General features: G+C 40.2%; 1 protein-coding gene across 2 annotated transcripts in view; it reads right to left on the bottom strand.

The window, feature by feature from the left end:
- The window catches only part of LOC105930928 (contactin-associated protein-like 4), a 146,282-nt gene extending 133,479 nt beyond the window's left edge, over nt 1–12,803 (bottom strand). For both annotated transcript variants that reach the window (XM_036138622.1, XM_036138623.1), the window contains exon 1: nt 12,608–12,803. In XM_036138622.1, the coding sequence (XP_035994515.1) occupies nt 12,608–12,692 (85 nt within the window). In that variant the 5' untranslated portion in view covers nt 12,693–12,803. The remainder of the gene's footprint in view (nt 1–12,607) is intronic.
- Nucleotides 12,804–13,018: the final 215 nt, after the last annotated feature.

The following is a 13,018-nucleotide window of genomic DNA, read 5'->3' as shown; positions in this document are numbered from 1 at the left end:
ACTTATTCATGAAAATTATTAAGTTTTCAAAAAAAATACATCCACGGAACGTCTAGAGTGGTGCAGAATAAAAAGATAAAGTTTATTGAAAAATTAATGTATAGTATATAAAGAATTGTTTCATACATTTTGACGGGTCCAAAATATACACATTTTTACCTTTGGTTATGATGCCAACGTCAACACAAAAAGATTCTGCACCAATAGGAATAGTATGTGGAAGTCATGTGAGACGGAGCTCATGCGTTGCCCGATTGTACTAGCTTCGTGATAGATCTGAGAAATGGCTTCTTCTCTACGTTACATTTCTCAGATTGAAGCGGACCAAAAAGGAAGGTAAGGTAAGTTTATTTATATAGCACCTATCAGTAACAAGATGATTCAAAGTGCTGTACCTGAACAAAAAAACATTACAGACAGGGAAAACAAAGGAGTAAGCTAAATAAATCATTGACCTTCATACATTAACAAACATACAGAAAGATGTGTTTCTATTAATAATAAGAAATAGGCTACCTATGTTCTTGTGGATTTCTGATCAAAAGTAATTTTGTCCAACCCTTCCAAAGCTACAAATAAAATAACTTATTTTATTTCATTGTTTCACTGGAAGGACCTTAATCACAAAAAATTCAAAGCTTAATTTTGTCCTTGTTCATACATTCCTCAAAGCTACAATGTTACGAACGTGAATCAGGCAGACCCAGTATTCAAACCAAAACAAGCGAAATATGGAAAAAACGTAGGATTTAATAAACAGATAGTGATGGTGCAGGGACAGGCAGGCTCAATGGTCAGAATAACAGTCCAAAATCCGGTACACGAGAAGCAATCCAAAAACAGGCAGAAGTACAGATCGGGGTAAGGCAAACTCAGAATATCACAAGGCAGGTCCAGCTTGGAAAAACGGGAAGGCAGTCAGACAGGGCAGGAAAATCAGAATAAGGAATCAGGCTGGCTCAGAAGTCAAAAGGCTGCAGTTGGGTTATCGTCAACAGGATCAATCAAAAATAGAATGCTGGACAGAAACTCACCAAGAGGCTCATTAATGATCTGGCGGAGAACTGAAAGCTTAGGCAGGACTATATAGTAGATTGACCAGGTGAAACTAATTACAAGAAGGCAGGTGGAACTAATCAGGGCAAAGGAGCTGACAGATTGCTGAGGGGAGACCAAACAGAACTGAAACAGAACTGATAAAGTGACAAGTGGAAAACAGGTAATCTAAACAGAACAACATGTCTAAATCAAAGCCAAACAAGAAAGAACCCAAAAGCAGAAACTAAACTAATAAATCAGATAACAAGAACCAAGAAAAAACCTAAATCATGACATACAACTTAAGGTCTCTGATCTGACCTTTCCAAACCGCAGCTAAAACAGAAAGCAGCAGAGTAAGGGAAGAAAGCACAGTAGAGGCGGTGTTTGTGCTTGTTTATTTTAGTGTAATTGTGTGCGTGTGTTTGTCTGTGAACTGTCCCCAGTAATTGCAACCATAAGCCCCGCCCCGATTTAAGTCAAGTTGAAAATCACCCCAAGCACTCCCATACACAACCATGGTAAGATACCTTTTTAAATTTTGGACACAGCAATTGATTTCTATGGGCTCTGGGAGGGTCTCAAGGTACTTTTGTCACATGTACTCTTGCATGCTTGGCCGATACATACAGCGGGCACACGTTTCCTGTCCTATTTCAGGGGCTACATCCTTGAAAAGCCAAATTTGTAGGCGGATTATGTTACAGCACGGCGAAGAAGGCTGTCCCAATTCACAAATCCAATTTCTCGTTATTTTCACTGATTTGAAGGATTGGTCTGGTGTATCCGTCATTGCTAATCCTATCCCATGATTCGTTGCGGGTTGAAGAGAACGTTTTAGTGAAAAGCTGTGAATAAAGTTGCATACATTACATACTGTTTGTTGCTGCGGTCACCCCAGATTCTTTTACTGAATAATGTGGTGTTTCTTCTGTAGGAGTAAAACGACTAATGAAACTATAATTATAATTACCATATTTAATGTAAAAGCCAGAGAAAGGCTTCAATTCAGTACTGTTCTTCTACACAACAACGCTGACGTCAGTTCCAAGAGAGAGAGACTCCTGATCGTCCTTCATCCAGACCTTTTATGGGATCAGATGTATTACGCCCATTCAGGGGCGTGTACAGCATGATAACAGTCTTTCGCTGATCACATTGGTGTAGAGGACCATAATGCATACATGTCCCAGCCGACACGTTTATCCAATCAGTCATTCCGTCCAATCTAAGTATGTCAGCCTCTGGCCTTCTGAGTCCATTTAACTGTGATCTCCATGGTAACCGATATTGCAGTCCAGTCTCTGGGGTCACATAATCTCTTACACGATGTGAAATCGGATTATCTGCTTGGTTTGTTGGCATATCGCTTGATTTAAAAAAAAAAACATGCTCAGACCGCAGTCAGCTAGCTTCGACAGCTCGCCTCAACGGCGTCCAGCTGGCTCGCTATGCCAAGAGAGAACGCCTGTTCACGATGCTTTCAGACTCCTGCTGGCTTCCGCTATGAGAAATAATTCTGATATCTAAAGTCAATGTTTGGTTAATTCGTTATTATTATTCTCTACAAATAAACTGATTCTTGCTTTGCTCAGGAAGTTAGAGGGTTATTGTTTAAGTTGGAAAATGTCTTCCTAAATTACACAAATGGTGTTTCTAAGCAATAATTTTTTTTGTGGTATATTTCAACATAAAATTAATCCTTAGGCTGATTAATGAATTAGAACATAACAAAATATGATAAAGCAACATTTTAAATAAAAGATTGTGGGCCATAAGGGATATGTAAAGGAGAAAATAAAAACTGTATACAGTTATTTACAGTGGAGACAACGGGATTAACCTTTTTACAGCTGCTTGGCGCTGTCTCAGTTGCTCGGAAACAGGAGCAATATTTAGGTAAGAGCGGGAACAGCCAGTGAAGGCTAGACTGTCCCAATTCACAAGCCGATCTCTTCCATTCTTCTCTTTTTCACAGCCCACGACGGACCCTGCCCATGAAGACCGGGTCCTTCGAAGGATGCAGCCCCTGAATTGAGACAGACCTGAATATCTCTATAGTTTCCATGATAGCAATATATTGCATACTTTGCTAACAGTGATTTCAAGGCCAAAATCGTAGATAACAATTGTATGTTTTACAGCCACAATGTAACTGTTCCACTGTGGAACCAAATTAATTGTATTTGAGAATTTAACTGTACAAAAACACTGAAAGCGTGTACAATTCATGTGTTCTGTTGCCACCTAGTGACTGAACAAGAAACCACATTAAAGATAGCAATGTAACAGTGTGAAGTTAGCTATCTGACTTTTATTTACTTGTATTTTGCTATTTAAATGTATAATCCCAGGAGCAGCCACTGCTCATTAGTCCAACTATGGTTGACATATCCTAAAGAGACAAAAAGTTTGCAAATTAAAGAAACATCTATTAAAGAGCCTTGGCCAGTTGTACATTAGACTGAGCAGGTTGAGTGCAGCTGAACACTTGCCAAAATACTTTTCACACAATCTACAGGATTAAAAAGTTTGTGGGAGTCATAAATGTACTTTTTGCAGTCTTCATGACTTTACAGCAAAACTTTATATAGCTGAGCTGTGAGGAAACAAATTACAAGTCAGCAAAATGATAGAGCAGTGTTTCCAATCCTTTAGATACATGCATCAGGCTATTAATGTAGCATATACGCTTATCAGCACCCCTGGTAATACTGTGTAAAACCCAACTGGTGCCCACTTTAAAGCTATAGTTGGTAATCCTGTTCAGAAACACTTTGTTATACTGGGTAAAATCGTCCTTCCATCCTGAAAATAGTTAATATTATAAATTCACAAAAAGGAGGTTAAAAAAAATCTCTGGCGGTCCAAAGAGCAGGGATTTGTCATAATTTCGTTCCTGCTCTCATTCTCCTCTGTCCCTCAGGTTCCAGGGGTATTGACTTTTGTATTGGTTGACCCACATCCCAATCATTCTGACACGCTCACGTAACGCCAATGTCTGTGCTCTTTCCTTCCTTGTTTCCGCTTGCTGGCTGTGCAGGCGCACATCTAGTGTTTATGTATCCAGTTAGCTTAGCCGCTAGGTTAGCGGTTAGCTTAGCGGTTGGTCGTTCATTGTAGTACCGCTGCTCTCACCGTAAACTTTGAACATGGCTGAGAGTCGCAAGAAGCAAACCTCGTTCATGTTTATGATAAGAACAGGAAGGCATCAGTGGAAAGAAGTAAGACCAGAGTGGATTTGGGAGACCCCCCTGAAGAGCGGAAGAGCAAGGTGAGACTTTGGTGAGTCTTGCGCATGCACAGTTATTCAAAAAGGGACTTGGGGAAACCTGTGGAAAAATCGCCAACCCTAACTTTAATGTCATGCCTAATAATTCCTGTTGATAACCAAAACCTTTTTGCAAGTATAATTTTCTCTTTTTTAAGATGAACAGAGCCAGGAGGAACTTTGAAGTACTAATCTATCACTTTGGTATAACACCAATTCAGTCATGCCTTAAGGATGTTCACACCAAGCCTGGTTCTGTTGGGGTTTTTTTGCTGTTAAAGGGGAGCTTTCCTCACCACTGTTGCTACATGCATGCTTGCTATGAGGGATTGCTGCAAAGTCAAGGAAATAATGCAAGTGACTTTGTACTGTGGCTAAATGCTCATTCTGGAGGACTGTATGCTGCCAACAGTTACTCAATTCAATCTGCTTGGTTTTCTTCAGGGGGGTTTTAAACCAATCTGTCTGTAAGAGTTGATCGAATTGACTTTGCAAAGTGCTTTGAGATTGCATGTGTTGTGAATTGGTGATATATAAATACAGTAAAAACAAATGAATTGAAACACCACATGGCACAAAGCCCAGTGCAGAATAAAGTGCCACCTTGAGCTTATTACATTTACAAAATAATAATTTGATGCTAGCTACATGCCAACTGACTGTTGTGGATGCATGCCAGAAGAATGCCTTCTTGTGCCACTATCACTGACATCAATGTGCAGAGTTAGCCCAACTTTGCAGCGACTTTGACTGGAATTGTGTGCTTAAGTCAAGCGTGGATGTAAAATGTGAGATTGAGCTTTCTTGGCTGCAAGGTGGATGTGGTGAAAACAAACGATGAGTAGTTAAAAAGTAACTCATGACCACCGTTAACAACTAAACCTAGGATTATTTTACCAAAAGCGCACATAAGAAAAACTCGGAACACAATTCTCTTAAGCCTCCCTGGTAAGGTCTATTCAGGGGTTCTGGAAAGGAGGGTCCGTCGGATAGTCGAATCTCGGATTCAGGAAGAGCAGTGTGGTTTTCGTCCTGGCCGTGGAACACTGGACCAGCTCTACACCCTCAGCAGGATTCTTGAGGGGGCATGGGAGTTTGCCCAACCAGTCTACATGTGCTTTGTGGATCTGGAGAAGGCATTCGACCGTGTCCCCCGGGGGATCTTGTGGGGGGTACTCCGGGAGTATGGAGTACCGGACCCTTTAATAAGGGCTGTCAGGTCTCTGTACGACCGGTGTCAGAGTCTGGTCCGCATTGCCGGCAGTAAGTCGGACTCGTTTCCGGTGAGAGTTGGACTCCGCCAAGGCTGCCCTTTGTCACCGATTCTGTTCATAACTTTTATGGACAGAATTTCTAGGCGCAGCCAAGGTGTTGAGGGGATCCGCTTTGGTGGCCTTAGGATTGCGTCTCTGCTATTCGCGGATGACGTGGTCCTATTGGCTTCACCCCCGCGACCCGACCCCGGATAAGCGGAAGACAACGGACGGACGGACAATTTAGAGAAAGTATGAAGCCCAGATATAACATCATTATTGAAAGATCCTGACACAACAACAAGTCTAGCTGCTTCAAAACCAACATATGAAACCACATGCCCTATTTTTCAATAAACCCAGAAAAAACAATGCATGGCAAATTACAACAAATATTATGCTGGCAGATGAATATATATTCTCTGTAACAGTAGAAATTCTTTGTAGCCCAATTCCTGCTATATGTCTTAGGAACATTGCAAACCATTTTAACAACATCAACCACCCTGAAAAGATTTATCCCTTTCACCACTTCTGCTGGTTTTTAGGTCAGATTTGAGTTGCACACGATTTATTTCACCTCACCGGTTTTTGAGCTGATGCATTTGCTATGAAGGTGAGATCTCTGGTGCACTGCAAATGTAGGGGCAGCAAGTATGACCACTTCAAAGATGATGCAGCTGAGCAAGGCTTGTTTGGAAAGAAAACTCGCTGTTTCCATTTTAAATGCACATATAGTGATTTCTTCTGGGGGAAAAATGGTTTCCTTTCCCTTTTGGCACCATCATAAGAGAACTAAGTGAGAATTATTGGCTTTACTGTTGAAGCCCAGAAAAGATGAAAGCACTTTAAAATTAACATTTTTTTAATGTTTCTCTGATGTGCAAAACATTTCTTTTTTACTTTAGAGCTTTTCAATACTTTATATTTAGTGGGTTTAGACAAATATACGGAACCTCTGAGTATAACATCAAAGAAACAAGTACCTTCAATTCAATTAGTTTTATGCAACAATGACTAATATCACAACTGATGCCCAGAGTCTGTCATATTTTCTGTCGGTTGCAAAGCACAAATCTAAAAAGTTCCTTCTGGGTCTTTTGTGAAGTTTTACACACAGAAATGAAGACGATGCTGAGTATCTCTCCAACAATCTGATTGACTTCTTGAGCCAAATGCCTAATTCAGAGCACAACACACCCTGGGGCAAGACTGCATTCTTATCTGTTTCCTGCTCCTCTGAGTCATAAAAACTGGCTTCTCTTCCTATGCATCATTGATTTCTTCATTGCAAGACTTAGATTAACCAATACTCTCTAGTCTTGTTTTTCCGTGATTGACAAAAAGATGTGTTTTAGGGTTGTTTCTGCTGTAAAAGTGAAACCGTATATAATAATAAAAAAAACCTCGAAACTTAAGTTGAACTGGACCCAAGTAATATTGATCGTCCAATTGTTCCAGCTCATGGTGGGCTTGGACCTGTTGTTCCTGGTCATCTTAGCCATTTCCTATCAGCTAAGGGTGACAGTTTTAGTCATCTTCCAGTCCTTGGCTAAGTTATCACAAATCCAGATAACTTCTACTTGCCTATAGATTCCATGTATGTTTGGGTTTCTTCAACACACTGCAAAAACAGAACTGAAAATACATCAAATTTTCTTGAAATTAGTGCATTTGTCCTTGATTTGAACAGGTAAAAAGATTCTCTGCCAATGGAATGAGTATTTGACCCCTAAACTAAGATAATTAGATATACTGCACCTGAAATAAGACAATGTTATTTACGTGCTCAAATCAAGGAGAAATACACTCATTTCAAGAAAATTTGATTTATTTTTATTTTTGTTTTTGCAGTGCAGTCCAGTCAGTTTCTGCAATGCGTTGGTACCACTGGCAGCCAAACACTCCACCACCATGTCTGACAGACGGTACGGTGTTTTTCAGTTTGATAACCTCACCTACACTCCCGCAAAGACTCATGAGGCCAAAGAGCCGAAAGATTCTCTCGATTTACCGCAAAATGTTTCTCCAGGAGGCATTTGGCTTGTCCAAGTGGACAGCTTAAGTTTGGAGTTGTCAAATTTGGAAGCAATGGCTTCTTCTTGAGCCAAGACCATCTCGCTCAATAATACAAAACCGCTGCCACCAGGTACACCTATGTTGTCGTTTCACAAGTTTTGTAATTGTTCCTAAAAATAGTAACCAACTTTTCTGAATCTGGTTAGGTTTTTTTCCCCCCCGGCACGGCCAATGTGTTGACACATCCACATACAGTAGTTAAAACGGCATGAATAGATCATCCTGGACTCTGTAGTTATTTTTGCTTTGATCCCTGCAATTGGTGCTGTCACATAAATTATTTTTCATGCTGCAAAGTTACCAAACACATGCAATCATCATCACTAATGAGAGGTTTATAGACTTTCTCCCTTGTTAAATTGAATCCTTTTTTAGACCCTGTACATCTTGTTGAACCTTTTATGTGAGGTATTATCTAAAGCTAGGCCCAAAATGTTTATAACCCTGGAAGGAATAGATTTAAAACTATCTTTATTAAACCTAAAAGTTGGCTTATAATAGCAAATGGGACAGATATTTCACAAAACATAATAAAACCATGTATAAGCAGTATTCATTTTGAGAAAAAAAACTATTTTTATGTACATTTTATTTATAAAATTGCATGTGGAAAATCATATATATCCTTATTAATATCACTAAAAAAATAACGTTACTAGATTTTAAGGAATCAAACCCTTCTTAAAATTGTTAACCAGCTTTTTGCAAGTTTCTGCAGGTAATTTGATGATTTTTCTTAGGTGATGAGCTTCCGGTCTTTGGGGTTTGAAGGCCTTATTGCCATCACCCTAATGTTTTGCTCCCTTCACAGACATTTGGGACTCTGGCTGAACTGGTCTAAAATGTTAACGTAACTTCCTGTCAGGAAAAATGCTTTGGTGAAATTTAAAAGATTACTTCAAATCTAAATCAATCACAATTGTGATTAATTTTGGGCTTAGCTGTATAATTTAATGCAAAACAAAAAGTTAAAACCTGTGCACCCAATATTTGTTTAAAGAACTTAAGAAAAAAATATTTCACTTAAGAAAAAAATATAGTTTAATTAAAAAAAACTAAACCATTAAAAGCCACATAAGCCATTGACATGTCTGCTCAGATATCCCTTTATATCTGCATATTGAAATAAGAAGTTGCTCAACATTCAAAGACTCCATCATGCTGTAAATATCAAAAGGTAATTATATGCAGAGTGGCTTTGAAGCCCTGGAGGCGGCTGTGTCACAGAGCAACCTTCGTGAAATTTATCGCTTTAAAAGGCACTTTAGTCTTCTCCATTTAACAAGGCACCGTCTGTGGTTCTTAAAATATGGATTTCCACTTTGTTGCCATTAAGTAACAATAATGAACACTGAACTATCACTCCGGACGACAGAGAAGTGATCTTAGCTCCGAAAGCTGCATCTGGGCTTCCATCTATTTTGCAGGCGTATCTTTTTACACTGCTGATGTCTATGATCCCTGCAGGACGCCTCTGCTGCTGTGACACACTGTGCAACACAGAAATGCCAGAAAGATTGTCAGTATGACAATCTAAAGCTGGGCCAACAAACACAACGATACAACTAAATTATCAGGGTTAAAATGCCTCCTACAGCTCAACAGAAGGGGGGAAGCCAAATATGAGCATTGATTTCAGTTCAACCAACAGAGACAGGAAAATAAATAAATAAATAAAGCAACCACAGAGCAAAAAGAAGAGGAAGGATTGCAGAGAGGAAAAAAAGAGGTAGTCTGATCATGAAACACTGTGAAAGCATGCAAGAGAGAGAGAGAGGGGTAAAGATGAAGAGTAGTAAGAAAGAAAAAGGAGAGAAACATGAAGGGCCTCTCTCTGATACAGATGCAGCAGGGGAGCCGAGGATCCAAGAGGACAGGCAGCACAAAGGGACGGCAAACCTTAAGAGAGGAGCAGGGAGGGAGAAGATAAGACGAAGGGATATCTGCCGATGACCGAACGGGAGCTGGTAGCAGGACCAGCAGGACAGAGAAAAATCAGCACCAAGCAGAGAGACGAGTTGAACAGGGGGAGTTTAAGGCTCGTCTGAGTCGAAATCAGCAGGAGGAGAAGGCAGAAAAAAGCCAAAGCACAAAGAAACAGCAAGGCGTAAAGAGACGGAGTGGGAACGAATCGCATATCCGGGGAAAAACTGGTTTCCTTTGGGAAAACTTAGACTTAGACAGACTTAGACAACTTTATTTGTCATTTTGTATATACAGAGTGCATACAGAACGAAATTTCGTTGCGTACAGCTTATAGGAGTATAGTCAGATTCCAGGTGGAATAAGGCAACATTATTCCTAAAACACCTTCACCAGATGAAGATGTCTCCCCCTCATGTCTTCATCTGTTTCAACATATGTTGCTTTGATTTGAACAAAATCATTAGTTTAAACATAATCCGTTAACTACAACGAGGCATGTTGAAACCCAGAGAAACAAATACCTTTCTTCAGGTACAGTGGATGGTGAAGGTATTTACATTTAATCACGTTAAAACGAGAAAAATTGGTCTTTTATTGGGATTTTATGTGATACACGGACGCAAAGGAGAGCATGATGGTGAAGTGGAAGAAATATGATACGTGATTTTGAACTTTTCACAAAGAAAATCTCAAAAGTCCTTCTACTCAGCTCCCTTTTCTGACACACCTAAAGATAATTCAGTGCAGCCAGTTGCCTTTGTTAGTCACCCAATCACTGCAGCTTGCAGTGTATTGCCATATCATATTGAATCCAGCTGTTCTGTGGAGGAGGTTTGATGGAGAGCAATAGTGAACAAAGAGCATCATGGAGAACAAGGAACACAGCGGCGGCGTCGGGTAAAAAAGTTGTGTGGAAGGAGGAGAGGCAGAAATCCAAATCTGAGGTGAGAGAATCAGGGCAGCTATAAGTGGCGCACCCAATGGTCCGACAACTAGCAGCATAACACAAACCATGTACAGAATACAGGAAACATGTGGCAGAGGATGTTCTGCTCACACTTTTTCTAACTGACTGCAAAATGCCATGTTTGGTGGAAAACCAACCCTGCCCGTTATCCAGAACACACAATTCCCACAATGAAACGTGACCATGGAGCAACTTGGTGCGAGGATCCTGTCCAAGAGTGAAATATAGCGGCATCATGAAAGTAAGCCTAACAAAAGATGGCTACACGGTTTTGGAATAGTCTGTCCTTGGATGTCAGGCAGACCTCCTCTCTTTCATAGTTTAAGACTCACCTGTTTGCGGAAGCATTTTGCACTTCCTGAGAGGTTGACTCTATTTTTATTATTATTTTTAATTACTTTTAAATAATTTAAACTATTTAAAATATCTTATTTTTGTATTTTAGCTTGTCTGTGTTTTACTAGTCTATTTGAATTTTACAGTTATTTTCAGATGCATGTACAGTACTTTCAATTCAGTTCAATTCAAATTTTATTTATATAGCGCCAATTCATACATATCATCTCAAGGTTCTTTCCAAAGTCAAATTCAATCAGATTATACAGATTAGTCAAAAAGTTTCCTCTCTAAAGAAACTCAGCAGGTTGCATCAAGTCTCTCCAAGCAGCATTCACTCCTCCTGAAAGAGTGTACAGTGGACAGACCTCTGCATTGTTGATGGCTTTGCAGCAATCCCTCATACTGAGCATGCATGACGCGACAGTGGAAAGAAAAACTCCCCTTTAATGGGAAGGAAAAACTTCCAGCAGAACCAGAACCAGGCTCAGTATGAACGCTCATCTGCCTCGACCCACTGGGGGTTAGTACTATAGTACAATGGCATTGTCATTGTAAAGTGCTTTATAAACAAAGGGGGTATGGCAAGGTAAAAGATACAAAAAGATATACAAAAAGATAAGACTGGGGTGGAAGTTCACCTTCCAGCAGGACACTGACCCTATGTTATGATGTGGAATGGTTAAGATTGAAGTATGTGTGTTAAAATACTTTAGACTATATTAAACATGTAGATCTATTGAGAACCTGTGGCGAGACTTGGAAAACGATGTTGAAAATCATTAATGGGGAACGAAGCTTCGTGCCAAGCTGGCTGCATAGAAAGGTGGATCTACAGTATTGACTTAGATAGATAGATAGATAGATAGATAGATAGATAGATAGATAGATAGATAGATAGATAGATAGATAGATAGATAGATAGATAGATAGATAGATAGATAGATAGATAGATAGATAGATAGATAGATAGATAGATAGATAGATAGATAGATAGATAGATAGATAGATAGATAGATAGTTTTTTCATTAAAAAAAACATTTCAGATTTGTTTTTGAAAAATATCTTAGAAACCAAGTGTCTTTTTCTTAGCACTTCGCAGTTACACGCTGCCTTGTGGTCTCATCTGTAACCTAACATTCCCAAAGGAAAGTCCTACAGGTCTCTGGTTGCAAGGAAACGTGGAACAGTTTAATGATTGTAAATGCCTCCGCAAGACAAACCCACACAGAGAGGTATTCTCTCGACTTCTATTATTTAAATTAATCACGGATAAGAAGTTCTGCGAAATTTAAACGGAATGCCCGTAGATTCAAAGCGTATGTTGATTTAACACAAAGAAAGTTAACGGCATCATCAAACCATCTGTCCTCCTCGCATCAAGCATTTCCCACAGCCGGCCAGGACGCTCACAACCCTGCGCTCCTCAGCAACACGCCGCCTGACAGAGAGCTGCACTGCTGCCATGCAAAAGGATAAACCGACAACTACTGCGCAAGAGAGCTGATTATCAACATGGATGCGTTAAAAGCTTTGTTAGAAGAACAGCAACACTGATCCAAAAGGTAAACTCTGCTTTTGCCCAAAGTGCCCGAAAGTGTATCAATCTATCTGTTCTCTTTAAAAGTGCAAACATTTTATTGGCTGTTTGCATTTAACACGGGGCAGATTCACGCTCCCATCCCGCGCCTCCGTGCGTAATCTCCTCCGGTAAAGGAAAAAGTAGTCTGTCTCACCTTCCGCGGCTGTCCCAGCAAAGCCCAGGAGAAGAAAAAGCCAGGCGACCCTAGGAGTAATCCCAGCGAGTCCTGTAGTCCCCATATCCGCGGCGGAGAAGAGCTGGAGGCGGCAGAGAGAGAATCGGCGCCTGCTGCTGCAGGAGAGAGATACGCACGACCTCTCCTCTCCAGCTCCGAAAAAGATCTCCTCCAACCCGACGGAGGGGAGAGAGGAAATACAGATGGAGAGGCAGCGTAAAGTGCACAAGGTGGAGGGCTGGGCTTCCTAAATTGTTCGGCGGCTCTGTCGAAAATCGCTCAGTACACAATAAAAAAAATAAAAAAAGAACTAGCGATAGAGCTGGGGAAATTTTAACAAAAACTCAAATGTTGTTTTCCCCCCTCAGTAATCTAGTTCAAAAAAGTGAA

The sequence above is a fragment of the Fundulus heteroclitus genome, chromosome 6 (assembly GCF_011125445.2).
Source record: "Fundulus heteroclitus isolate FHET01 chromosome 6, MU-UCD_Fhet_4.1, whole genome shotgun sequence".
Taxonomy (NCBI): Eukaryota; Metazoa; Chordata; class Actinopteri; order Cyprinodontiformes; family Fundulidae; genus Fundulus; species Fundulus heteroclitus.
The sequence above is the reverse complement of the archived record's forward strand: the minus strand, read 5'-3'. Positions and strand labels throughout refer to the sequence as shown.